At 38.1% G+C, this 27,904-nt stretch overlaps 1 protein-coding gene and 1 non-coding gene across 6 annotated transcripts; both read left to right on the top strand.

Annotated features, from left to right (window-relative positions):
- Positions 1 to 89: 89 nt before the first annotated feature.
- On the top strand, positions 90 to 27,904 carry NAP1L4 (nucleosome assembly protein 1 like 4). Of its 5 annotated transcripts, none has more exons than XR_009723769.1 (15): positions 90 to 121; positions 1,969 to 2,030; positions 3,504 to 3,603; positions 7,789 to 7,930; positions 8,038 to 8,124; positions 9,682 to 9,801; positions 10,545 to 10,616; positions 14,419 to 14,558; positions 16,063 to 16,208; positions 17,575 to 17,597; positions 18,224 to 18,343; positions 18,626 to 18,655; positions 19,795 to 19,872; positions 20,993 to 21,030; positions 26,641 to 27,904. XR_009723769.1 is itself a non-coding variant. In XM_061342467.1 (15 exons), exons 1-14 carry the CDS (start codon positions 108 to 110, stop codon positions 20,996 to 20,998), a joined length of 1,119 nt encoding a protein of 372 aa, XP_061198451.1. In that variant the 5' UTR covers positions 90 to 107; the 3' UTR covers positions 20,999 to 21,030; positions 26,641 to 27,904. The 5 variants fall into 5 exon arrangements, 3 of the variants coding, with proteins under 3 accessions (XP_061198451.1, XP_061198450.1, XP_061198452.1); XM_061342467.1 differs by having other exon boundaries at positions 19,816 to 19,872; XR_009723770.1 differs by lacking the exon at positions 20,993 to 21,030.
- LOC133206508 (small nucleolar RNA SNORA54) lies at positions 8,354 to 8,481 on the top strand. Its single transcript, XR_009723799.1, has one exon. It is a non-coding gene; the product is annotated as a small nucleolar RNA SNORA54 (small nucleolar RNA).

The following is a 27,904-nucleotide window of genomic DNA, read 5'->3' as shown; positions in this document are numbered from 1 at the left end:
TTAAATGATGATGTGTTCTATTTTCATCTGCTGTTGAGGTAAACAAATTACCATCAAAGTATTTTTAAACAATGTATTTCAACTTGCAGGTGGATACAGGCAAACAGATGGCAGATAACAGGTATGTTGGGCTGTTTTCTTGAAGTTAATTCAAGGTAGTTGGAGTCAACTATATCTGGTCTTCTGTGGGAGAGTATTTGTTCTACCTATGAAGAATGGATTACCAAACTTGGATAACCATAGAATCATAGAATGGTTCAGGCTGGAAAGGACCTTAAGGTCATCCAGTTCCAACTCCCTGCCATGGGCAGTGGTGCCTCACAGTAGACTGTGTTGCCCAAGACTCTGTCCAGCCTGGCCTTAGACACTGCCGGGGATGGAGCATTTGCCACTTCTTTGGGCAACCTATTCCAGTGCCTCCCCAGCCTCACAGTAAAGAACTTCTTCCTTGTATCTGACCTGAACTTCCCCTGTTAAAGTTTGAACCCATCACCCTTTGGCCTGTCGCTACAATCTCTGATGAAGAGTCCCTCTCCAGCATCTTTGTAGGCCCCCTTCAGATACTGGAAGGCTGCTATGAGGTCTCCAAGCAGCCTTCTCTTCTCCAGGCTGAACAGCCCCAATTTTATCAGCCTGTCTTCATACTGGAGGTGCTCCAGCCCCCTTATCCTTGTGGCACTACTGTGTACTTGCTCTGACAGCTCCATGTCCTTATGTTGAGGACACCAGAACTGTACGTGTTACCCAAGTGGGGTCTCACAAGAGCAGAATAGAGGGGCAGGGTCACTTCCTTTGACCTTCTGGTCATGCTTTTGATGCAGCCCAGAATAACATAGTCTTACTTATAGGAATTAAATGCTAATATTTTTTTTCTAACTAGACTGTGTTTCCTTACAGTAAGGACAAAATGCTTAACTTCATACATACAGGAGAAGTTGAGGTTGTAGTGTATCAAATACAGAATTCCTCTGTTCTTGGATTAACATAATTTGTGTTGTCTTAATTCAGTTCTCAGCATTCATATTCAGTGTCTCTTCAGGCCCTCAGAGAATTTAGTCCTCAGTGTTTCTCTGATCTGTATGATTTAAGCATGCAGAAGAAAGTGTTCTGTTTTCGAGTTTTAAATAACAGTGGTGTTAAACTGGTATAAATGCATATGTATGTGATGCTGGCCTTTCAGGGGTAAGGTAGATAAGTTAGTCTATCTGGTAACTAATAATACCCAAATACCCATTTTGCCTATATTGCATCTTTGCTCTTTTTGTGTTTGAATTAAAGTTAATTTCAGCAATACCCATTCTGTATTTTGTAACCTACAAATTAACAGGGAAAATACGGAAAGCTTGGTGGGAATTGACCCGTTCTAGGCCCTGTCTTTCTTCAGCACAGGAATTTCATGGAAGACATTAAGGCAGAGAGGTGGGGAGGACAGGGTGTTTTCTTAGAGTAGAAGCAAATGTTTTTTATGTTAATCAAAACACTTGCTATAGAAATTTGAAACAGAGCTTTGATTTCTTATTTATCTTCCTTTCTTACCTGAATCCTTTCTCATGTTTTCCTTCATCACTTACACTAAAAGGGTGTCTTGTTTTTTTCATTTGTGAGTAATGACATATTCCTGTTCGGAGTGACCCAGTACAGAAGAATAGTCAGTCAGGCATTCACTTAATTAGATTAATTTATCTGTCAAGTGTGGTTTGGTTTCGGGCCTTTTTTTGTGTGTGTTGTGTTTTGTTTCTTTTTTTTTTTCTCCTTTTGCACCCTGTTCATCTGAGGAGAACTAGTTTTATATCCAAATATCCCAGTTCTGAGAAGCTTGTAGACATAAACACGTCTTCTGTAAACGAGTATGGTACTAATACTTGTCCTGTAGTAAACACTGAAAAAACTGAGAATACTTTTGTTCTTAAATGCTAAAATTCTTATAAAGGGATGCCTTTTTAACATTAATGGTTTTAATTCTTTTAGTAAAACGGAAGATACTGCTTCAGATTCTGTTGAGGCTGCTAAAAATGCAAGCAACAAAAAAGGTAAAAACTACATAGTAGTAGGTGACATTACAAACATATTTTGTACTGTTGCTTTGTATATTGAAGCTTCTTTATCCACAGTTCCAAAATCTTTATAGTCAAAACTACACATATGTTCCTTATTGAAAGCAAAGCAATGGCTTCTAGTGTAACTGTTCACTTTCTGATGTTTTCCATGCTTATTGCAGCCAAGAGCAAAATAGAGGCTATATTTTAGTGAAAGGGAAACTATTTTTGTCTATGTTGTGGCTAGGATGCTTCTCTATGCAAGTGTCTGATAAGTTTTCATGCAAGTAAGGCTGTATAGACTAGCTTTTAACATTTAATCTTTATCAGCATAATTATTAAAATAAGTAGTCCCATATCTGTTCTAGCTCTTTACTATCTTGTATGCAGGAAAACGCATTTTCATAATATGTCTTCCTGAGGTTTTTATTCTTCGTTTGGAAGGTCTGCGATAGCTACTGAATGATGTTTTTGAGATAAACCTGTGTGTGGAAAAGCTACAGTCCCATTGCTATTAACTCTGATGCTCAAATTTACAAGTTATAATGAAATACATTTCACATACGTGGTCATCAGATATTGTTTAGGTCTTTGTGAGTGGCAATTGGAAATAACATGTAAACTGATAGATACCATTGAGTAATTCTTATAGTCAAGTTACATTCAGAAAAAAAACAGCAGCCCCAACAAACAATAAAACAAACAACATACAAACCCACCTATATAAAAGCTTTATCAAGTTAGTGTGCTGTGCTTTTTATTGTTTTTTTAATGTCTGGGAGAAGAACAGTGAGAAAGAATGGAAAGATTTAAAAAGCAAATGTCTTCCCACTGTGCCCATCTGTGTGGCTATTAGTAAGGATTTTTAACTGTTAACCAGAGGCATTTTAGATCTGACCTCCCATAAAAATGGCCTTCTGTGAACTGTTGTGATGATTGAGGGGTCTTGCAGATTTCAGAAGTATCCTGATGTTAAAAAAAAAAAAAAGTAGTTATCAAGAAAACAGTCATAGTGCTATCCTGCTGTGTTGTACAGTGCACAATTTTCATAATTTTTTCAGAAGTTGGTCTAACTGGAAAGCACTTTGGAAGTATAATACTGTAATTCTCTTGCAAATTTATGTGTGGTTGATAAGCTACAGCTAATATAGAGAAGAAACCAGAGAAACTCCTATTTTGCACTTTCTTACATGAAATTTGCTAGTCATCAACGTGCAGCTTGCTTCTGAAAGCAAAGATTTGGCATAGTTGCAAAAAGAAAGGCACGTTTTATATCACTATCTAATTTTATTTTTCTGAAATCTCATCCTGAGTTAATTTTGCTTGAGTTATTAGTTAACGATAGTGGTGCTGTTTTGAGACCTGGAAAATAGTATTTTTACTGTGACTACAGTAAGATGCACATTATGACAAAAGTACTACAAATTTATTTAGATTTGTTTTAAAAGTGGTTTTCTGTCTTCATAGAAAAGCTGTCAGACCAAGTGATGCAAAATCCACAGGTCCTGGCAGCTCTGCAGGACCGTCTTGACAACACAGCGCTTACTCCTTCAAGTTACATTGAAACGTAAGTACAGGGCATAATAAGTCTTGAATGGCTGAAAGCATAGTAGAATATTATTACTGTGTAATTAAGTTAGGAAATTAGACCCAATTATTTACTTAAGAAGAATGGTTGATTTAAATCATAATTCATAGTGGCCTGCTTCTGGAAGGAAGAGTTAAGTTTCAGTTTACTTACACAAAATTGCAAACAATTTTTCTGATTCACTATTTTTCTTGGCTGTCACTGTTGGTTTTTTGTGTCTTTTTTGGGGGCTTGGTTTGCGTTTTGTTTTGTTTTGGGTTCCCCTCCCCCCCTCCTGAAATACGTGTAGTTTTTTCGGTGCTGTGCTCCCCCTTCCCCGCTTGCCTTCTGTGACCTGTATTCTGTCAGGACGTGCACGGCATTGGTTGATAACTTCCATGAGATTTTTCTTCAACATGTAGTGGAGAGTTCTGGACCTGTAAATCCCTAGTTCAAGGCTTAGTTTCCTGTTAACTGTATTATAAAATCTTGCCTTTAGCAGATATTTGTGCTTTTATTTCTTGACTGGGAATAGCTGATCACAGAATCACAGTATCACAGAATCCCAAGGGTTGGAAGGAACCTCAAAAGATCATCTAGTCCAACCCCCCCTGCATGAGCAGGGTAACCTAGAGTACATCTCACAGGAACTTGTCCAGGTGGGCCTTGAATATCTCCAATGTAGGAGACTCCACAACCCCCCTGGGCAACCTGTTCCAGTGCTCTGTCACTCTCACAGTAAAAAAGTTTTTCCTGATGTTTACATGGAACCTCCTATGCTCCAGTTTACACCTATTTCCCCTTGTCCTATCACTGGGCATCACTGAAAAAAAACCCTAGCTCCATCATCCTGACGCTCACCCTTTACATATTTGTAAACATGGTTGAGGTCTCCTCAGTCTCCTCCAAGCTAAAGAGACCCAGCTCCCTCAGCCTCTCCTCATAAGGGAGATGTTCCACTCCCTTAATTATCTTTGTGGCTCTGCGCTGGACTCTTTCAAGCAGTTCCCTGTCCTTCTTGAACTGAGGGGCCCAGAACTGGACACAATATTCCAGATACAGACTCACCAAGGCAGAATAGAGGGGGAGGAGAACCTCTCTTGACCTACTAACCACACCCTTTCTAATGCACCCTAGGATGCCATTGGCTTTCTTGGCCACAAAGGCACATTGCTGGCTTATGGTCATCCTCCTGTCCACCAGGAGCCCCAGGTCCCTTTCCCCTTCACTACTTTCCAGCAGGTCAACCCCCAACCTGTACTGGTACATGGGGTTGTTCTTCCCCAGATGCAAGACTCTACACTTGCCCTTGTTGAATTTCATCAAATTTCTCTCTGCCCAACTCTCCAGCCTGTCCAGGTCTCGCTGAATGGCAGCACAGCCTTCTGGTGCGTCAGCCACTCCTCCCAGTTTAATATCATCGGCAAACTTGCTGAGGGTACACTCAGTTCCCTCATCCAGGTCATTGATGAAAATATTAAACAGCACTGGTCCCAGCACCAACCCCTGAGGTACTCCACTAGTCACAGACCTCCAGCTAGATTCTGCCCCATTGACTACAACTCTCTGACTTCTTCCCTTCAACCAGCTCTTGATCCACTTCACTATCTGATCATCAAGCCCACACTTCCTTAGCTTATCTATGAGGTTGGTGTGGGAGACAGTATCAAATGCCCTACTGAAATCAAGAAAAAACACATCTACTGCTCTACCATCGTCCATCCACCTAGTTACTTCCTCATAGAAGGCTATAAGGTTGGTCAAACATGACTTCCCCTTGGTAAAACCATGTTGGCTGCTCTTAATGACCCCCTCATCCTTGATACGTCTAGAGATGGTGTCAAGAATAAGTTGTTCCATCACCTTTCCAGGGATGGAGGTAAGGCTGACCGGTCTATAGTTACCCGGGTCCTCCTTCTTGCGCTTCTTATAGACTGGTGTGACATTTGCCATCCTCCAGTCCTCAGGCAACTCTCCTGTTTCCCACGACTTACCAAAGATGATGGAGAGCGGCCGAGCAATGACCTCTGCCAGCTCCCTCAGCACCCATGGGTGTATTCCATCTGGACCCATCGATTTATAGATGTCCAGACTGCTTAACTGATTCCTAACCCAATCCTCATCTACCAAAGCAAACTCCTCCTTTGTCCTCACTCCTTCTGGGGCTACAGGAATCTGGGGCCCGTGGGGAGAGTCTGCAGGAGTAAAGACAGAGGCAAAGAAGGCATTCAGCACCTCTGCCTTCTTCAAATCCTCTGTCTCCAGTGCACCCACCTCGTTCAGCAGTGGGCCTATATTGCCTCTTGTGTTAGTTTTATCCACCATGTATTTGAAAAAGCCCATTCCATTGTCCTTAACCTGACTTGCAAGATTAAGTTCCAAAGAGGCCTTAGCTGTCCTAATTGCCTTCCTACATCCTCTAACAACTGTCCTATATTCCTCCCAAGTGGTCAGCCCCTCCTTCCATAATCTATAGATTTCTCTTTTTCCACATGAGTTTGCCCAGCAATTCCTTGTTTAACCATGCTGGTCTCCTAGCTCCCTTACTTGATTTCCTACCCACTGGGACACTGATCCTGAGCTTGGAAGAAGTGGTCCTTAAATGCTGACCAACTATCTTGAGCCCCTTTACCACCTAATACCCTTTCCCATGAAACTTCCCTTAGCAATTGATTGAAAAGGCTGAAGTTGGCCATTTGGAAATCCAGAATTGTGGCCTTGCTAGGTATTCTATTCCTCCCACACAGGATCCTAAACTCCACCATCTCATGGTCACTGCAGCCAAGGCTGCCGTTGACCACCACTTCAACCAGACCCTCCTTGCTGGTGAGTACTAGATCCAGCAGCACTCCTCTCCTAGTTGGTTTGTCCACCATTTGCATTAAGAAGTTATCATCAGTGCACTGGAGGAACCTCCTAGAATGTGAATGATTGGCTGTGTAAGTCTTCCAGCAAATATCGGGGTAGTTAAAATCCCCCATGAGGACCAAGGCATGTAGTCGTGAGGCTACTTTCAGCTGCCTGTAGAAAACCTCATCAACTCCCTCGTCCTGATCAGGAGGTCTGTAATAGAGCCCCACAGCTGTATCACTTGTACCAGCCAGTCCCTTAATTCGTACCCACAGACTTTCCACTTGATCCTCACCTCCCCTGGATAGAACTCAATACATTCTAGTCGCTCTCTCACATAAAGAGCAACTCCACCACCTCGCTTTGCTGACCTGTCTTTCCTAAAAAGGATATAGCCATCCATGACCACACTCTTGTCATGTGAGCTGTCCAACCATGTCTCTATAATTGCCACTGGATCATAACCTTTAGACTGCACACAGATTTCTAACTCCTCCTTTTTGTTCCCCATGCTGCGTGCATTGGTGTACAAGCAGGGAGCGAGCAGAGCACACTAGTGGCACCCTTGGGAGGCGGGAGGCCTTTTGGTCTTCATTAAACTAGAACAATGCCCCAGTATGTTCAAACCCAGCTACAACCCCCTCAGGCTTTGAGTCTAACCTAAAGCTGTGTGAGTGAGCTCTGTTGACTTTCGCCCTGATACCCTTTTTCCCCTGCGGGACAGGGTCTAAACAACTATCCTTTCCCTCAAATGAAGCAATAGATTGAGAGTCCACCCTAGTACGCCATCCTTCAAGCCCTGATAGACCTCTCTTTTTTTTTTGGGGGGGGGGGGGTCCTTAAAAAATGCCCCAAACAAAACCCACACACCAAGAAAAAAAAAAACAACCCAAAAAAATGGTATAAAATTTCTTTTTACCTGACTATATTTATGTATTTAATAACTTAAAATACAGATAGGGAATGTGTACTTTTCTGAGTATGATCCATTAATCAAAACTTTCCCTTGTGGAATCCACAGTTCTTATTTGTCATGGATAGATCAGCACAACTTGGTCTCAAAGCTTAAGTGTAAACCAAGGTATTAATCTCAGATCTGTGAACTACACAGGAAGGGTGGTGGCCACAGGGAATGGAACAGAAAACACCTTTAAGAACAACTTGGATAGGAGAGGATACTTTAAAGTTTTTGAGATAGGGTTTGAAGAAATACTTATGTTTGATACAAGCCTTTTATTTAAAGATTGCACTCAGTTACAAGCTTATTTCACAGTAATTTGTTAAATAATGCTGAGGCAACTGTCTTTTAATCTTAAGAAATTTTTTGCTTTTTAGTTTACCAAAAGCAGTGAAAAGGAGAATTGATGCCTTGAAACAGCTACAGGTGAAATGTGCCCATATAGAAGCTAAATTCTATGAAGAAGTACATGATTTAGAGAGAAAATATGCAGCACTCTATCAACCCCTTTTTGATAAGGTGGGAAGACCGTGTATATAATCCCTGTCTCCTTCTAGCTGAGTCATTTCTGTTTGAATATATGTAATTCCATATTGTTAACTACATTCCTGATTTTTCCAATACAGAGAAGAGAGTTTATTAATGGGGAAGCTGAACCCACAGATGCAGAGTCAGAGTGGCACAGTGAAAATGAGGAAGAAGATAAACTAGCTGTGAGTACAAGTTGAGTAACGAACTACAGATGTATCAGATTGTGAGAATTAATTCCTGTACAGTGTTTTCCAGTTAAAGACTCATCTTTTGGAAATAAAGGTCTTATAATTAATGTGGTCTTGTGATGAATCACTGCTATGTCCAGTGAAAGCTTTTGAAAGGTTAGTTGTGTTTTTTTTTTTTTTTCTCCACATTTGCAACTTGGGTGAATTGAAAGCTTGCCTTTGTTTGCACTGTTCGTAACCTGTTAACAGTATCTTTCTGATAATGGGTTCCATTCCAGTGCTATATGATACCCCAAGGTAATAAAAGGCTGGCTGTTTGTCTGCCTGACCACTTTATTTTGGGAGACATAATTAGCTTGCTTTTCCATAAATACAGATTAAGCACATCACCTAGTCATAAAATTAAATTGATCTAATAAAATGCATTCTGGCTGGTGGATTACTACTTGCCTGTTGAGTAGGAGCTAGATTTAGGAGGGACAATATTTGTAGGCTGCCTTTTACTCTCCTGTCATCTTTTTTTGAGGTGTATATTCATGGGTTCTCTGTCTTGGAGAAACAACCTGCTTACAGTGCTGAGTTTGCCATTCTGTCAGGCTTTCTTTGCATTTTTTTTCCTTGGCATGTTTTCCTTCAGTTTCCTTTGGATACTGTTCTGTATACAAAGCAAATTGTTCTTTGTTTTTTATTGATCTCAAGAGATTTAGCATGACATGGCACTCCGTATGCATAAGCAAAAAAAAGTTTGTTAGGCTTTGTGTAAATACAGCATTGACAAGCCATCTTCCATGCAATTATAGGATCAGAACCATGTCTAGGTAGCAGGTAAAATGCTGCTTCATATTCTAGTCATAACCCAAGTAGCTGCTGCTAAGATGATCTTGTATATTTGCTGCTATCTAGTGGCGTGAAAGGAAAGGTGCAATACAGCTAGTTCAAACTGCCAGTTTCCAGGTTTTGGAGGGATGGAGAAGCGACTTAGTCATTTTTCTTCTCTATAATACTTGATATCAGTTATGTGTGGGGGATCCTGTGTTGCAAATATTACTAATTAAAGGCACTGTAATGATGAAAAATAACCATGAACCCCAATTTTACCAACCATTCTGCAAAATTGGGAAGCCAAAACAGTACTTCAGAGGGCAAAGGTAAAATTTAAGGTTTTAGATGAAACAGTGGCATGTGAAGCTATAGGAATTAGATTAATAGAAAAGTAGGAATGTATTTATATTTTCCTGTTTGTATAACAATAGAAATATTTTTTTATTCTTTCTGTTTGTCGAGTCATTGAAACTGTTACTAGGGCTATTTAGTGTTAGTACAGAACAATTCCAAATAGGTTGAAAGTAAATCTGAATTAAATGTTTGTATATTCAGTTGTGTAAATAAACCTTGTGTCTCTTAATTTATAGAAAAAACAGTGTAAATTTTAAATGTTCCTTAAACACAGCTTCTAATATGGCAAACGTTTTGTACATCTACCTCTGTTTGTTAAATATATTGAGAATTTTAAATTTTAATTTTTAAAATTTTTCTGTATTTGTTTCCCAGGGAGACCTGAAAAATGTAGTGATAATAGAAGAAAAAACAGAGGAGGCAAATGTCAAAGGAATTCCAGACTTCTGGTTTACCATCTTTAGGAATGTAGATATGCTAAGTGAATTAGTACAAGTAAGCTTTTCCTCTGAAATGAGTAATTTTTGTTCTGTCTTTAAACAAACTGATAATTAATAGTGAGTGCTTGTGGAATGTGTGTGAGACCCCAGATCTTTGAGTCTTCAGAATCCCTAATGTTATTCCTAAAGATGCTTGAAAGGTTAATGAGGGACAAGCAAAAGAGCTGACCCAAAGTGCGAAACACTGTGTGGATGTTTAAGATCTTTTAACAACATTTGTTAGATAGTAAAATGCAAGTTTATGTGCTACTTACAACAGCCATTCCCCTGTAGTTCTGTTAATTTAGTCCGTAAAGGATTATTTTGCACAGGTATTGTAAGCATACATATGGATTGGTTGAATTAATGTTAAATAGCCTATGTTGTTTTGCCCTCAGTTACATTAATGCTTTTGGTACTGTTAAGGAAGAATTCCCTGAAGTGAATCTTTCTAAGAATCTCACCAGCCATAAATATCCTGAAGGAATTTTATTTTTAGTTATGTTCCTGCAGCCTAGCATGGTAGCAGCATTATTTATTGAAGATGAGACCTAACAACTGAGAATTTGGCACAGGGTATTTGCAACTGCAATTAAGAAATGTGGATCAAAATCTGAACTTTGTTGAATAATTACAATGTTGGTTTGTTCTTTTCTTAAGAACAGGTTGAACAAGCAAGATAGGTAGCTAGGTTAAAATTTTGTTATTCTGAGTATTGCCTGCTGAATAGGTTTGTTTGTTTGTGTTTTTTTTCCTTAGGAATATGATGAACCTATCTTGAAACATCTGCAGGATATTAAAGTTAAGTTTTCTGAACCTGGACAGCCTATGGTGAGTTTTCTCTAGTTGTTTCTCATTAAGATGGTAGTATTGAAGTGAACAGCATTTCAAAATTCTTATTCCAGTATTTTTGGCTGGTGTGTGTGTGTGGAGTTTCTTTGTAGGCTAATATCTTCATGCTTTCCTGAACCTTTACTCTTTCATTCTTAACTTGGACATCCATGATATCATTGTAGTTTCTAGATCAAAATTATAGCTGAATTCCATCTGGTTTTTATTTTCTTCTTATCTCTTAAATTTCAGATGAGTTACTAATAAAGTTACATGGCTGCTTTTGGTTTGAAAATGAATTGCAGAAAAAATTCTAGGTGCTACTTGCTGTACTGAATATAGTGTAGCTACATGACTTAATCAAAAACGATGATGGATGCTGTGCCTATTGGAAAGGGTAGGAAAATATTAGTCTTTTGAAAGTGTACCTAATGAGTAATTTTAAAAGTACAACCTTGCTTTTTTGTTGTCTGGGTTTTTTTTTTCTCCCAAAATTGTTTTTCTGTTTAATTTCAGTGTACAGAAACAGATACTGTGTTTGAAAAAAGCTGTTCTTTTGCTTATTTAGTTCGTGCAGATTGTACTTGAACTCCTTTGGAGGGGAGGCAGGGAGAAAGGTGGGATTTGAGCTTACGCATCCTTTCTTTAAACTTTATCATTGTGGCTCTCTCCTTATGTTTGGTATTTTTTGTTTTGTCTTGTGGAGTTAGAGTTTTCTGATAGTATAAAAAAGATTTTTTTCTAAATACCTTTAAGTTTTATAAAGGTTGATAACAGCTGAAAGTAAGTGTTTGGGTTTGGGTTTGTTTTTTTTTGTCCTCATTGTTTTTCTGCTGTTAGCACCAAGTAATACACTTTAATAATAGGTAAAGGAAGTAGTATGGACAGAGAAGAGCACAAAGTAAAGTATTCTAAGAATACTGTTTTCTGAGAAGTTGGTCATTTCTCTCTTGAAGGGTATCTGTGGGTGTTTAGGTGGTTTGGGAATAGTTTTTTTGCATACAGCATTTTTGTGTTCTCATTCAGCTTTGTTTTACAGTACCTTAAGTTGAAGAACTGCTCTTAAGACATTAGTGGTTTTATATTGTCTTGCGCTGTTCATAACCTCTGACAGCATGTTGCTGTGAATAGGTTCCATTCTGACAGCATGTTTCTGTGCTATATGAAATCCAGTAGTGGAAGGCTGACAAACTCCATGTCCCTTCTGTATTTGGATACAAAAGGATGCATTCCTGACTGCTTGAATGAAACCTGTTGTTCAGTTTGTATGTGACTGTCTTGCCTGAAATGCTCTGGCTGTTGAAAATTGGTGCAGCAGTGATAGCTCTGTACTGTAAGAAGTTCACATACCAGTGTGCAACAAATACACTAATTCTACTTGGGATTGGGCATTGCCACTAGAATATATACGTGATAGTTAGGAATTCTTTGATTTACTGTTGACCCAAAGTGATGAACTGTAGTTATGGTCCTTCAGAAGTAGATTTACCTGGCTACAGTTATGATGCTTAAAAGTTCTGTCTGCTGTACCTATATGTAAACTTTTATCTGCATGAAATGTAAGTAATTCCCTTGCTATCTTTTGCTGTCTTTTTTATTTATTTGTAATTTTGTGAATAAATGTACATATGTTTGTATAAATGTAATTTCTTGTTGTGTGTATTTGGACATTGGGATTGTTAGCTAGCATGCTCAGACCTGGATGATGCATCTGAGTATAACTTTCTAGCTTGAAGTAAGAAAGTTCTCTGGTTTTTGGGATGTTCCTCTTTTTGGGGTTGTGGGGTTTTTTTTTGTTGTTTTTTTTGTGGGTTTCATTTTTTGGTTTTGTTTAACTTAATGAGTATATCTCATACTACAGGGAAAATAGAGAAAAACATACTACAAAGGTAAGCTGGTATCAAAAGGAAAAATGTCCAAATAAAGACTACTGGAAACGTCTCCTAATTAGCAGGGATAGAATTAAATACTGAAATGCAGTCTCTGCAGACATTTTTGTCCTGCTAGTCCTTGGGATCCTACACGATAGGTAGTGCCACTGGTTACCTGTTTATAACCCCACTGATTATTTGTGGGGTTATTTGGGTACAAGCGCTAGCCATGGTAGCTGTTGAGCTGAGTTTGTAAGTCTTCCCCTGAGCATGTTTGCCAGAGAGATTTGCCTTACCTGAAGACACTTGTCAAACCATACTAGCTAGCTGTCTTGAGTTGCTCTAAAATGGAAGGAGGCTTTGAATGCTCCATCCCTGGCAGTGTTCAAGGCTGGTTTGGACAGAGCCTTGGGTGACATGGTTTAGTGTGAGGTGTCCCTGCCCATGGCAGAGGGGTTGGAACTTTATGATCTTAAGGTCCTTTCCAACCCTAACTATTCTATGATTCTATGAAATAGGCTATGTGAAGCCAACAGATACTCCAGTACACATCTAGTTCCAGCCTCCATCACTCTTTAACTACTGTCTTTTCAGGTTTCAGTCATATGAGTTGATTCACTGGGTTTTAGGCTTAGGGGTCTTAGGGTAGTGAGTGAAGGATAAATATGTTTGAACAGGCTGTTCTCCCTGGATTTAGTTATCCTGTCTGCACATGGTGGGTCTTCAAAAAAAGAGGATGGCAAGACAGACTGGGGTGATAACAGACCGTTTTCTGGCCAGAATCTGAAGAATGCCTGGGAAGTATATTCAAGGCCAGTGTTTTTGGCACTCATCTAATCTGTTGTGTATGCACACTAGGTCTAGTTCCTATGGCATGTTGTTGGAGGAGTAAATAAGATACTTAAAGTAATGTTCTGCATGCTGTGGCTGTGCAGTAGGTATGGTGATGTTGGGGAGGGGGGGGTTGACTTTCAGTTGCTCTCTGTTGTTGAACTTGCCTGGGTTTTTTTCCTCTTTCCAAGAAACTAAAGCAATGCTGCTGAAAAGCTTTGTTTCCCCTGTTCCAAGGCAATTTTTGTTTGTTTTACTTCTGAGTAATTCATAGTTGATCCTGAGTGCAAAGTGGGCATATATAGCATTGTGTAAGCAGTTTTGAAAGCTTTACAGGTTTGAAAGTTTATGCATTGTATATGCTGTAGTTCTCCATAGCTGGAACCTTTTGTTCTCATGTAAGAAACTGAATTTCTGCAGACAATTTTCAGGTACCACAGGAGGCTCAAACATAAGCAGAAACACCTGCTTCAGGCTGTAACCTGTCAAGACATGTATAATCTTAGGCTTCGGTTTAGAAAGTCAGTGTTTGTCTGTGGGATTTTCTATTATCAAATGGAAAAAAAAAAAGTCTGGATCATGGTGAAGTGCACTGTTTACAGACTCCTGCAGTCTAATTTTTTTTTAATTAGAAATAAAGTCTCTTTCAGTTTCTTAAGATCATGACATTGAATGATCAGAGTGCGGAGTAGCAGAATCTGATGGTGTTAAGTCTGATGTCAGAATGACTTCAAAATAAGTACTTCATCACCATAGTCAATGGAGGATGGCTAGGCTTCCATAGAAGGTGATACCAAGACTTTTCTCAAAGTATTTATTTCTAAGATTGCTTTTAAGACAGCAGTTCTGTATGTAAAGATGAATTAAATGGAGCAAGTATTTCATTGTAATTTGAATGTTAATACTAGCCAAGGTTGTTCTAGCTTCCTGCACGTTCAGAATTGTTAACATGTTTCATTTCCTGTTTCTACTGTAGTTCAGAAGGTATGTTTGCCATCAAATTCTTACTTTCTCCTGTATTCAGAGTTTAATGGTAATTCTGCTGATTCACTTTCAAAAATAAATATTAATGGTAACATTATAATGGAACTTTCTTCTAGTCTTTCTCATTAGAGTTCCACTTTGGGCCCAATGACTACTTTTCTAATTCAGTCCTGACAAAAACATACAAGATGAAGTCAGAGCCAGACAAGACGGATCCCTTTTCATTTGAAGGACCTGAAATAGTTGACTGTGAGGGGTAAGGAAAACTTCATATTTAATTCTCATGTCTCTTCTGGAAGTCTAGTGAGTTGGACACCATATGGGTTTTATTTGGGTAAGATACTGTTCTGTCCAGCCTGACCCTTTCTCTTCCCCTTTCTCTGGTCTATAATCAGTGTTCAGTGCTGCAGCAGAGCTGAGACAACTGAAAAATGGTTTTGAACCTTAATTTTCTTAGCTTCCTTGATGTTTTCTCTGGTTTTTGGTGTGGTTTTTTTTTTTAACCCCTTCAAGGATGTGTTTCTGGGTTTTGGTGAGAGGTTTATTTTTGTTGTGTTTAGGATTTTGAGGGGTTTGGGGTGAGGTTAGGAGAGGAGGGTTGTTTTGGGTGTGTGGAGTTTTGGTGGGTTTCTCTCCTGTTTGTTCCTCTCCTGTTTTTTTTTTTTTTTTTATTGTTGTGGGATTCTGGTTTTTGGTGGGTTGTGTGATTTGATTTTGGGGGGGGGGGAGGGGGTGGGGAGGTGTTTTTTTTGTTTGGTTTTTTTTTTGGTGTTGTGTTTTTTTTTTTTTTTTGCTGTTTGGTTGGTTTTTAGTACCAAATGCTTGTTTCCTTGAGGGCATGTTGGCAACCTCAAAAACTTTAGGTTTTAGTGCTACATGTTGGCTTTTGAATTGAATATTCACCCACAGTAAGGCAAGATGCAGCAACCCTTGATGAGGGTTGTAGATACTGAAATAAGTAGAGCAGAAAAACATTTCTATTGATGTTTTTTATACAGGTTAACTTTAAAAACTGTTGTCTTTGACTGTTTGTCTGTAGGACAAGATGTTTTGAGTTGCATGAGAGTTACTGTGACACCATTATTTCCATTAGAAGAGAGCTCTCTATGTTCACAACTCATTCTTCGCCATGTGCAGTTTTGGGTTAAATATAGGTGAATGGAGAGAGACTTAATTGAGATAAAGGTGTCAGTTTGCACAGTAGCAGAAAGGAACTGGAAAGTAAGCTTTTCCTAGCTTGCTGTACGTGACTGCCAAGTCAGTCTGAGCACTGTGTTTTGGAGAGCTGAAATGTGCCTCTCCCTGTCCACTCTGTGTGTTTTATTTCTTAGGGTAACTGGGTGCTGCCTTGGGTCTGTGGTGAGAGGATGTAATGTATTGTTTTCTGCTGGTCCAACTGTTGGAAGAATAATTCTCAACTGATGAAATTTTTCAGGAATAGCCTAAATTATGTCCTTGGTTACAAAACTCCAGTAGTTGAGGCAAAGATGTATTAAAGTGTAGTAGGCTGGGGGCAGTGATTACTATGTGAAGGCAAACTATTTAGCTTTTTCATTTAGGGGAAATGTTTACTATGTCCAACATACACATAGTCTCTAGCACTACATCTTGTCAAGTAGATTCAGTTACGAGTGTGTAAAACAGGCTTTATCTAAAGAATAAGCAGTCTTACAAGTCTTGATACTTGTTTCTGTAATGCTCAGTTCTTTATTTTCACTGATGTCTTTTGTTGAAATGCTGTTTCCATGTGTTGCTTCTAGGTGTACTATTGACTGGAAGAAAGGAAAAAATGTTACAGTTAAAACAATCAAGAAAAAACAGAAACACAAGGGTCGAGGCACAGTTCGAACAATTACTAAACAAGTACCCAATGATTCTTTTTTTAACTTCTTCAGCCCAATAAAGGGTAAGCTTGGAAACTGAGAATTTAGGATCCTTAAAATATGTTGGGTTTTATTTTGATGTATACTTGTTTATCCAACTTAAGCCTATAAATGATTTATGTTGCTGCATTTTATGTTTCCTTCTAACTATGGGAAGGTAGCAAGCTGCAGCCCATCCAAACAGATAATTTTGTTCTGGTGTTATTCTCTAGAATTTGGCCATTAGGTGTGCTGTGTGAACAGGATTCATAGTATAAAAAGAGTCATGTCGAATCTCCTGAAGAAGTTGATTTGTTTTTACCACAGGATGGCTCCATGCATCAATTTGAAATTTTTAACATGCAAAAGAAACCTTACAGTGTTGGTCAAGTTATAACATATCAGTTTCATTTAAACCTCCATGTTAAGTGACAGAACTTCCTGTGATTCCTTCTGTGATTAAGTGATTCCTAGTGCTCCATATGTGCCCTCCTAATTTTCTTAGTTACCTAATGTTAGATGTGTACTCACATACTTAAAATAATTCAGGTGGATTCCAAAAACACTTCTTCATGATACATATCTTTTCCCAAATGTGAATGGAAGAAGCAGTTTACTTTGTGGACTTCAGAGATGTACTGAACAAAATGGCCATTAGTTCTTGATTCAGTTATGGGCTGTTATGAGCTACCTGTCCCTTGTAAATGCTGATGCAAATGGCTTTGCACATGGGGATAAGAAACAAGTGATAAGTATTTCTGATGTTGGAGTTTGCTTGTTACAGAAATACATTTTAACTTAAACAACTTCATTATTTATTTTTGTTACAAGTAGTTGCTGCTTTCAGAAAGGGTTGAAGATTTGCTTGCCCCATGATGGCTTTGTATTTTTTTTTGTTTTTTTTTTTTTTAATACTACACATACTTTGTCAGTAGCTACATAAGAAAGCTATAAGCTATATAAAGATTATGAATTTCTGTCAGCAGTTCATGCTTGCATTTTCAACTTGAGAACAGACTGAGCGAGATTATAACTTTCACAGTAGGATAAGAGTAGATTCTGATATGGCGCCTGAGTAGAGGAGGAAAATATGGTTTTGGTTGTGAGCTATTGGTTTGGGTTTTTTGGCTTGTGGGGTTTTTTTTTTTGTTCATTTGTTTTTAAACAAACAAAAAACTCTACCCTCTTTCCATACTGGCTACAGTACTAGGCATCTTCTCCAACAAGTGCATTTACTGAGGGTTTAAAATAAATTGGAATTGTTTTAGAGATTAAATAGCTTCTGAAGGACTTTATAACTCCAGTGTTTTCTAGTATGAGAGTCTTTATATTATGTTTTGTTGTCTTTAATATTGAGGTGAGGTAGATTATATGAACTATTCTACAATTTACTGTCTTTTCTTTTTACAGTATCTGCTGATGGAGAGGCACTGGTAAGCTTACATTTATGAAATTGCACAATTGCTTTTTGCTGAACCTTTTTTGCTGAATGTCTGTGGTGACACTTTGGATTCTGTTTTTGTTTTTTTTTGGGTTTTGTGTTTTTATTGTCATTTTTGCTTTTGCAAGAGCTGAGCTTTGCCTTGTTAAAGTGAAATATATTGTTGACTTCTCTAATGTGTTGCTATTTTGCTGTTACATGTCTTGCTAATCCAATACATCTATAATAATCACTGCTGGGAAGTACTTATTTTCTCTAGCTACTCAGTACTACTGTGTGGCTAGAATCTGGCTTTAAAAAAAAAAAAACAAAAACAATCTGAAGCATTCTGAATGATTCTGTAATGTCATGTGTCAGAAACAGTGAAGTTTATAGGAGCCTGTTCAATAGAAGGTATTTCGGCAGGTCGGTAGCTTGCATGTAGAAAGTAGGAAAGTGTGTATAGACTTGCCGTATTTCTTTTATTGTTTTGAAGCCCAATATACTGAAAGTACATGAGACCTGAAGGTTTATGTTGTTGACAGTATGATATTTCTCAAATCTGTGACTTTGAAATACTTGTGGTACGCTACAGAGGAGCAAACAGATTTTTAGTAGAAAACTTGTCTTGCTTTACAGGATGAAGATTCAGAGTTTACTTTAGCAGCAGATTTTGAAATTGGACACTTCTTCCGTGAAAGGATAGTCCCTCGTGCTGTGCTTTATTTCACTGGGGAAGCTATAGAGGATGATGATAACGTATGTATGCTATGAGCATTTTGCTTATTAGTCACTGTGTAGCTAGAAACACTATCCTTCTTTTCTGATTAGTGTGTAGTATTAATTACATGAGAATAGCAAAGAATCTGAAGAGATTCCTGTTACTAAGGAACAGGAAAGAGTCATTCAACTTGCTATGAATTATTAATCTTTGCTTCTGGAAGTGGCCAGTTTCAGTTACTGTGTTTGAATATGCTATTACTGCAGAAGATTTTATCCAAGTATTAGCAGGGCTAATAAAACCTTGGATTTGTCTTTCAGTTTGAAGAAGATGAAGAAGGTGAAGAGGAGGTGAGATGCATACTGTATCTTTCATAGATAACTAATTACCTACTATGTTTTTGTTCCATAAATAGTCTTACATGGAACAGAAAATAGTTGTTCATAAATGCTCTTGTGTATGATACTTCTTTCCAAGAGAGTTCATGACTTACAGAATCTATGACTGTTTTGTGCTTTCCACAAGAATATTTATCCAGTTTTTTCTAGTATTTTTAAATGCCTGTTTCTTAGGCAGTAGTGGAATTTTGCTGTCAGCTTTTAGTTGTCATAAACTTGGAAAGACTGGGCCTTGCTAAATGTAAAGTAAAAAAAGGAAAAGCATGCAACTGCTGAGGGTAAAGGCTTAGTTTAGGCTGCAGTTTCTCATATACCTGAAGCTCTGGTCTATTTACAGTAGTGTTCTCTGAATACAAACACTATACTGTTAAAAGTCTTTGCACAAAGCCACTAAATCATACCATGCTTAAATGAGCTAATGCCCCTCATAGGTAATTATATTTTTGGTTTGCTGCTTCTACTGTAGTGTTCTTGCTCATTGGTTAAACTACATCAGAAGTTACCAAGCTGGGGGTCTAATGTAAGCTGGCAGCCTTCAGCATGCAGTCGCTTTTATCTCTTTGCAAGTTGTGGTACAGACTGCTGGGCTTGGGCTCTTGAGTGACGAAACACTTTCTTACTGGGCCTTGATAGAAGTGTATTCTTAATCTGTCTCCCGTATTTAGGTGTATGTACAACAGAGTGGAAAAATCCTGTGCAGGAGTACGTAGCTTGGCTGTAGTAATCCAAATAAACAGGCCCTTTAGAAGGAGGTAAAAAAACAAAGAACAAAATTAGACATATATACTTACTGCCAGAACTGTAAAATTCCAAATAATGTCAGGTAAAAGTTAAAAAAATTGCTTGGAAACTGCAGCAGCTTATGTAGGAAGGTTGCCTGAAGCCATGCTGAATCTTTTAAATCTGTGTTTTAAAACTTCTTTTAAATATTTTGCTTTAAGATTTTAGAGATGCAAAATTCTTTGAAGTCAACCCAAGTAGTTTTAATGTTGACATCCAAAACACTCTGGAATATAGTGGTAATATCATTTACTATTTTGTTTTCTCCATTACAAAAAGTTGCACTTTTAACCTGTTTTAATTTCTGTTAGTTTATTTCTATTTTGTCATAGGAGTTGGAGGGGGAAGAGGAGGGAGAAGAGGAGGAGGATGCAGAGAGTGATCCTAAGGTAAAATTTTTGTGTGCTTAAGTCATAATGCAGACTTTTAATTGTAAGCAGTGTAACTAAGGTTATAATAGTTTGTGAAAATATTAATAAATTAAACCAAAACCCACCCTATCTTCTGACTGCAATGTTTTAATCTTCTTCAGCACTCAAAATTGCTCTTAAATAAAAAGTTAAGTGTTTCCTTGAAGTGAGAAAATGAGGGTTTCATCTTCCAACATGCACCAAGAAAAAGATAATTTCCAAACTATGTGCCTTTACCTCCTAATGGTATCTCTGTATAGTACATATTTTTTATTTAGAAGGTCATATTCAAGTATTTTGTAGCTGGACTTCAACTTAGAATTATACCTGATAAATCTCAACTAGCTTGTTTATTTTTCTTAAATTGTTCTTTTTGGTTGTCATGATGGCTGCAATTTAGATTCCACATGTCTGTAATCACTAGAAACCAAAGAAAGTTAGTCCCTAACTTTGAATTTTAAATTTTGAGACCTGGTTTAGAATTCAGACTTAAGGGTTACTGTTCCTTCTGATAAGTGTTTTTCAGTCCTTCAGTCGTGGTAAAGCTAATGCTGTACATTCAGTGAAGCTGAGACAGTGATGACACTCTTGAATTCATTTAGTTTTTAAAACACCAGCTTTTAATTTTTTTATAAAAGGCACAGATGAAGAAGTGAAAGGCGTGCAAAAGTGCTTGATCTTTGGATGAAAGTCTTAGCAGCAGCTTACCATGTCACTCTTCTGACATTTTATATACCTCATCATGTCACTAGTCAGTGCTTTTGTCACCATCTCAAGAGTTGAACCTGGCTTTCTGTATACTAAAGAAAGCCTTTCTTGTGGAAAGATTGGCTAAAGGGGATTAGAGTAGCAGAAATGAGTATTCTCACTCTGCTCTGCAGGATCAATATGCAGTGTTGGGACAGCTGAAAAAGAGAGTATTATTTCTAAGTCAGAGTATGTTTGTGCTAAGTATCAAGTATCCTTTTAAGGGATTTGATTTTCTGTAGAAAAAAAGCTTAAGATATCTTGGAAGGTTATGGTTGTTGCCTCCTGTATTATTTTGTACATTTCACTTTTCATTTATGCTGACAGTTCCTTTCAATTTTTTCCCATTTAGGTGTAATTTAAGTCTGTTTATCATTCATACATTTATAGGTAAGGTGGAATTCCATTCATACCTAACTTCCAAGAGTCCCATTTTTAGCCATGCAATGTGGTTTGTTTTCTAGGGTCTTCTGGTTTGGGTTTGGTTTTGTTTGTTTTTTCCTTGTATGGGGAAAAAGAAATGGGGTATGGTGACTTCAGACTTCAGGTTTTATTACTAAAAGCTAGAAATAAATGTGTATAGAGATGAATGTCTGTAAGTCAGATAATTAAATTACATTTTTCAGAATGACCTCTCTGGCTTCCTGGCACAACTTCTACTTTGCCTTTGTAGGAGTCAAACTGTGTTTTATATACACACAATAAAAGATACTGGAACTTGTCAGACTTTATTTCTTCATTGTTTCTGATTTGATGTTGCATTTTTTTACTGTTTCTGGTATAGTTGCAAGTTATTTTTTAAACGTGTGTTTTGCTCTTCTTGAACTCTTGTAAGTCATCAGTTTGCTTAGTGTGTCTTTTCTAACATAACTCTTACATATGTGGCCTGCCAAAGCCAGTCAGTCACTCTTGCAGGCCTTCTTCTGAACACTTGCGATTCTGAACAGGTATTGCTTTTCTTATTGCTCATCTGTCTTTTTATTTAAAAGAAGAAAGTTCTTTCTATTGTATACTGTCTTCTTTCACCTTTAATTCCATGTCTCAGAGAACAATGCCTGCAACAGGCTCCATATTCCGCACCCCACCCCCCCGTATTTTATGCTTGTTTCTATTCCCCCCCCCCCCCTTGGTTACTTAGGGAAGCTGTAACTCTTTCCAACTCATTCCCTCTATGCATAGATAGTGTCCTTCTCTGTCTTTGTTAAATTTGAGTGGTGGTTTTGTGTTTTGTAGTGGGGTTTTTTTGTTGTTTTATTTCTGATCTGATACACTTCGAGAAGCCAGACACGCTGCCTCAAGGTGCTCGTACTCTTTATTCATCACAGTAGCAGAACATGTTTGTCGCAACAGCTTAGATGTCATCCAGCTCCAAACTGTTCCACAGCTGTCTTCCCTTCTCACAATTAAACTGAAGCCAGTGGCTGACAGTTGGGCATTTTTGGGGTTTTTTTGGGGTTCTGGTTTTTGGGTTGTTTTTTTTTTGTGGGGTTGTGTTGTTGTTTTTTTTTTTTTAGTCAACTTGGAATTCTGGTTTTTGTCTTCTAAGGCTCATACCGCTAATCCTGTTTTCCATTTCTTCTGTTCATCCCATTTTCTGGTCCTGTTTCTCCCTGTCCCTTGCCCCTCTTTGCCTTTCACTCTTTCCCCTCTCTCCACCTACCTCCCACCCTCATCCTTTTTATATCTAGAATAGATTTCATGTACTCAAAAAGTAATTGTTGTTTGTTCTGTTTTCCTTTCAAACCCAATTTCTTCTCTTTGGTCATTTCCGTATTACCACCTCTTTTATTGTTGCACTGCTTTTCCTACGTACGTGTCAACACTGTTTGCTTTAACTTTTCTTCCTTCCTTTCACTCCTGTCAGTTTTCAATACATTTTACTTATTTCAGTTAGTACCAGATCTTACACTTTATATAAGTTGTGGCTTTGGAAGACTTAAGCAGTAAGATTAAGTAGCTTCCTAAGATGCTACAAAACTAGATAAATGTACTTCATTTAGTATATTTTTGTGTGTTTGCATACCCTGTTCCTTTAGCTGCTTCTGTTTCACATTGCTGATGCTCTGCTTGAATTGAGAAGCAGCTGACATAATACAGAATGCTGTTTAGAATTATGGACTAAAAAGCTGCTGTAGGGAGAGACTGCGTGTGCTTTGAGATGCTTGGCCTATGTTCTAAGTAACAGTGGTAGAAGGGCCTGTTAGCAGCAAATTCCTAGTCAGAACCTTTGAAAACATTCTTTCCAGTTGTGGAGGAGGCAGTTCAGACTGACTTTACTACCTGAGTATATATCTGATATCCTTGCTTTTTCTCATTCAATAACATGGATTAGAAAATGTACAAAAGTAAGGTTTAGCTTTAGGACGCCTGAATTCACCAGCTCATGGCAGGACATTTGAATTATGGAAGGGCTTTCTGTATTAGCTGAAAAGGATGTCAGCTTTAGTGCCTTCTGTCTGCATTGATCCCACTTGCAGCCAACTCTGTATGGGAGTTAGACGAGATCTTGATAGGCTGCCTGTGCCTGCACGGTACTTTAGCAGACGGGAAGCTTCCCAAATAAGGAGGTAAAAGCTCAATTGTTCTTTGAATCACCTAGGAATGTATCCTGCCTCATCTCTTTAAAACCTTGGAGATTAATAGAAGTTCAGTGTCTCTTTCAGCAGTAATGTTACGTGAAAAAAAAATCTTATTTGAAAGGATTAAATTGCTAAGGTAAATGGCATGGATACTTTGGTCTTATGCCTCCATCCTCTAGGATACCGGATCAGTTGGATGAATAGACAGCCTGGGCAGTGTGCATGAAAGTCATGAAAGCAGTATTACTACAGACTTGCTATTAATTCTCTGTCCTAGCCCTATGATCCTCAGAAATTTTAGGTGGTGGAATTCTCTCTTTAAATTGGATGCATGTCCTCTGTCCATGAGCAGGTGATAGTGTAGCTGATGTCTGAGCAAGCAGTTTGTATGTAAGCTAATTAGCTTTAGCGTCTTGTGGTGTTCTTCTGGGTAATCAAATGCCAGAAGAAAAATGTTCATGTCTGTTGTAGGAAGGGTGGGTTGGGTTTGTTTTAATTCTGAGCAAGTAATGCAGTAAGTAAAAGTACATGGCCAAAAAAAAGCTGTATATTGATGCTTGTTAGCAAAAGAAGAAAAGTAGGTGGGAATCTCACTTACTTAGCTTGTGTATTTCCACTGGGACAGTGGAATCAAAGGCTTAGAGTGTTTAAGCTCCTTGCACAGAATAAGTAAATACTATGAAATAACATTAAAGATGTAATAAATAAATAAATCAATCCTACCTCTTTTCCTATGAACTTAAGTTATTGGGCATGAATACTACAGAGAATCCCTTTTGCAACAAGAATTCTTACTTGTCTGTGTTGCTCATAGTGAGCTTCAGAGTGTTTGTTTGTGTCTAAATTTACTTTAAAATAAGATACAATTCTTCTTTACGTTTACCAGTTAAAGTCTTTCTGTTTGGTCTCTATTGCCTGGCCAATGCACTTTACCACCTTTCCAAGATATCTTGGGAAGTTAATTTAGAGAAATACAATGTGAATGGAAGTCTTGCTAGAAAGGGAAGATGAATAGTGCAGGGTGTAGCTAAGGTCAGTGAATGGACTGGTAGTGGTTGGCTGACCAAATGTCACCAAGAGCCTGGGCACCTTGGGAAAATCAGGCTCAATCCTAGTAGCCTTGCCTGAGAAAGTATGGGATGTGGTATCTCAGTCACACTTGCAGCTTGGAGTCTGGTCCCTGATCTTAAGAGGATCCAGTAGAGACCAAAGATGAGTTTCAGCATACATGTACCTGATGAGCAGCAGTAACTGGAAAAATTGTACTTGTCTATCTGTGCTTATATGAGGCTGGTGGGTAGTTGAAGGCAATATAGAGTTCATGTGCTGGCTTGTCAGCAAGAGGAGCCATGCTGTGCTATGAAATTTGAAGAAATTTGATTATGTTGGAATCTGGATCTGAGATACTGCCTTGTTACTTTATGGCCTCCTTTCATACCATGTGCTCAAGATAGATACGCCCTCAACTCAAAGCTAAAAATAAACTAGCAGTATTTCTCTCAGAGTTCTCCAAGAACTTAACTCGTATCTAAGAAACCCTTAAACAGTCTTATTTTTTGTCTGAGAGCAAAAACTGAAAGATCCTTAAAAAGGAACTTTGCAGTCTCAGTTTTTACAGGACAAAGATTTATGTGCAGTAATGTGATGTAAATGTTTATAGAAACAAAGGCAAGTATAAAGAAAATTAAGTTTATCAGAAAATACAACAGTGGTTTTAGTTGATCGTTAAAATTTGTCTGGAGTGGTTGCAGTGGTCAACCTAAGTGTGTGATATAAACATAGCAGGTGAATAGGAAGCAAGAAAGGAGATGGAAAGATTTTTAAGTACTTTCTAAATAACGGGTTTGTTATTATGGATCTTACCCAGAAAGCATGGGGGAGAGGAAGTGGTGTTGTGCACTAGTCTGCAGCCGTGTTCAGATACAAAGCAGTTACAAGAAAAACTGATACTTTTGGAGGGCTTTTTGATAAAAATGTTGTCCTTTCTCTGCCTCTAAGTGAAAAGGAATAGCCTGCAACATATTACCAGTGGCAGTTGCTAATTTTTTTGAGAGAATGGTAATTGTGGTCTATGTAAACATATCCCTTTTATTAAGAGGGAATTTGTGCTATATTTAGTCTCAGATCAGAGAAAATGAATTCACATCAGTGGTATTTGGAACCCCAGGCAGATGAGGGAGTAAGAAGTTGAAGTTATCCAGATGTGCTAGGGGAGGAGAACCACAAGGAAGAAAAGTCTGAAGGGCCTTTGGCATATCTGTGCAGAAGAAACAGTGTTCAGCTTCAATCCAGACTTCCAGTGGGGATAATAATGACCACTGTAAGCTTAAAGCATTTAAGGTGAAGAAAAGAAAAATAGTCTGTGTTTAGTGGAGTATCAACAGCAGAACTTACGATAAGGAATCGCAGTTGCACCTGTTCTTCCTTGCTGCAGGCAAAAAGCTTAAGTTGTCTTAGCTCTTTGGCTACTTTACATGTAATGAACTCTTGCATGTTTACTTGTTTTACAACACATGAAGCTTTTTAGGGTAGTTACTAAGAAGCACTTTATTTTGTGGTGGGTGACATTCAAGGTGTCATTTTTTTGTATGTGTATTTTTCTTTACTAGAATGTAGCAGGTTTCTGTGACTGCTGTCTTTTCATAATAAACTATATTAAGAATAGTAAGAGAAGCAAACCAGAAATACACTGAATAAATTATCCTGCTTTCTAAGAATCCTATTTCACAACCAAGAAAGCAAGAAGTGGAGTGTAAAACCTTAAGTTCTTAGCTGTTGGAGTACTTGTTCTCTTTCCCAAATACACTTCCTTTTGCCAAAAGGGAAGTTGTTTTACTACCTAATGAAGGGGTTTCTACTTTTACATATTCAGCTTAACATATGGACTTCTTGCCTAATGTTACATTGTTGAATAGCTACCTGCTGGTGATGTAGAACCGCAAAGAAATCAACCCATTAATTAAATTGTTATCACTGTAGTTTAAAGGATGTGCTGCAGAATAACCAGGCGCCCTCCCTGCCTTACTTTCTCCTTGGAGTTGGTGAGGAGATGGCATTTTATTGTTCCTGCTCAATAGGAACTGAAAGTCAAACTGAGCCTCTGGCTGGGGGGAGTAGAAGGTGATTTGCTTTCTTGTTTGTCTGAACCTTGGCCTGCTGGGTGGAGCATAAAGAATGCAAATGTAGATTAAAAATATTATGGGGTATCAACCATTTGGGGGCAAGGGGAAATCCAGTATAGATGGTGACTGCACTTCAGATCTCTATGGTGTAGCTCGAGTTTACGTATAGCTTTTTTTATACATGCTGAGGAAAGCTCTAGCTAATTCAAAACTGCATAGACAATTTCTTTTATTTGTTGAAGTGTTTTCTTGTATGCCATCTTGATTTTTAACTGTCTTGTCTTTTTCCCTTTATACAGAAAGATTCCAGCCAGCCTGCTGAGTGCAAACAACAGTAATAAGGAAATACCACTTGGAAGTGATATTTGAACAACTCGTAACAAATATTTGGATACTTGGCCTGCAGTTCAGGATATTCCATCGCTGCAGCACAATCTTATTAACAACGCTTAAAATTAATTTGTTTTAAAATGCATGATTTTCACTAACTTTTCTTTATTGCTTAACATGTACAGTGGCAACTTCAATGCATTTGGGAAATAGGTTTAAATAAAGCACACTCTACAGCCATTGGTACACTCTAGCTATGTATGTCAATAGGCCGTTAGAGCCTTTTGCCCTATGCGTAGGGGAATAGTCCAGATGACCAAGTGCGGATTATTCATTTTCTTGTCAAACGTTGAAAATTGCAGAATAGCAACATGCTGAGAAGCTAAAGTAAATGGATTACATGTCTGGTAGATGAAACAGAGCAATATGACTTTTTTGCTAGTTCCCTCCCCACTTTTTTAATGTTACTTGCAACCTACAAATTGAACTAGTGCTTGAGCAGCTTTAAATGTCATATTTATTATCTCAGTAAAACCAACTGAATTGAAGTAACTTTACTTCATTGAAGGGGGTGTCATATTTGAGACTTAGTTGTTCATCTTACTATTTATTTATTCATGTTTGTAAGTACTTTGACAGAATTAGTGCTTTTTAATAGTTTTTAATATACTTGAAATCTTCATCTTTTGCATACAATATGGTTACTTGTAAAACAGATGATTTTAATTGGTCTCATTGTAGTAGTCTAGACAGAAGAAGTGAACTTACATCAAAATGACAACTCTTCTGGATGAAGATCAGAACACAAAGGCCAAACTGTTGCTGTTGATGGAAGTGGGTTGCAGCCAAAGAAAATTTCCAGTAGTCTTGTTGCTTAGTGTCCAGCATGGAAGGACCTTTCACTATGAACACAGAAATTTATCAAATTTCAGTTCAATAAATCTGAAATCTTGGTGTCTTACTTGCAACACTGAAATTATTCCATTACACAGTTTTTCTTTAAAGCTCTGAAGTCTTCAGAACTACCTTTTGTTGTTGTGTGGCACTTCAGGTATATGTTTCTAGTTTCAGCATCCGTTGCCAACCTCTGGCAGCAGTTGAATAGCACCTGTATCAACACTGTGACCAGGCATGTAGAGTGCTCCAGCCTTACTTTACACATTTGTAACTTAATACAGTGTTTTCAATTTGTACAGAATAGATAGAATATTCTATTAAAGTTGTGAAATATGA

This window comes from Neopsephotus bourkii, unplaced genomic scaffold, assembly GCF_033783945.1.
Source record: "Neopsephotus bourkii isolate Nb327-2 ecotype Australia unplaced genomic scaffold, CSIRO-AGI_Nbou_v1 NB_1792, whole genome shotgun sequence".
Classification (NCBI taxonomy): domain Eukaryota; kingdom Metazoa; phylum Chordata; class Aves; order Psittaciformes; family Psittacidae; genus Neopsephotus; species Neopsephotus bourkii.
The sequence above is the reverse complement of the archived record's forward strand: the minus strand, read 5'-3'. Positions and strand labels throughout refer to the sequence as shown.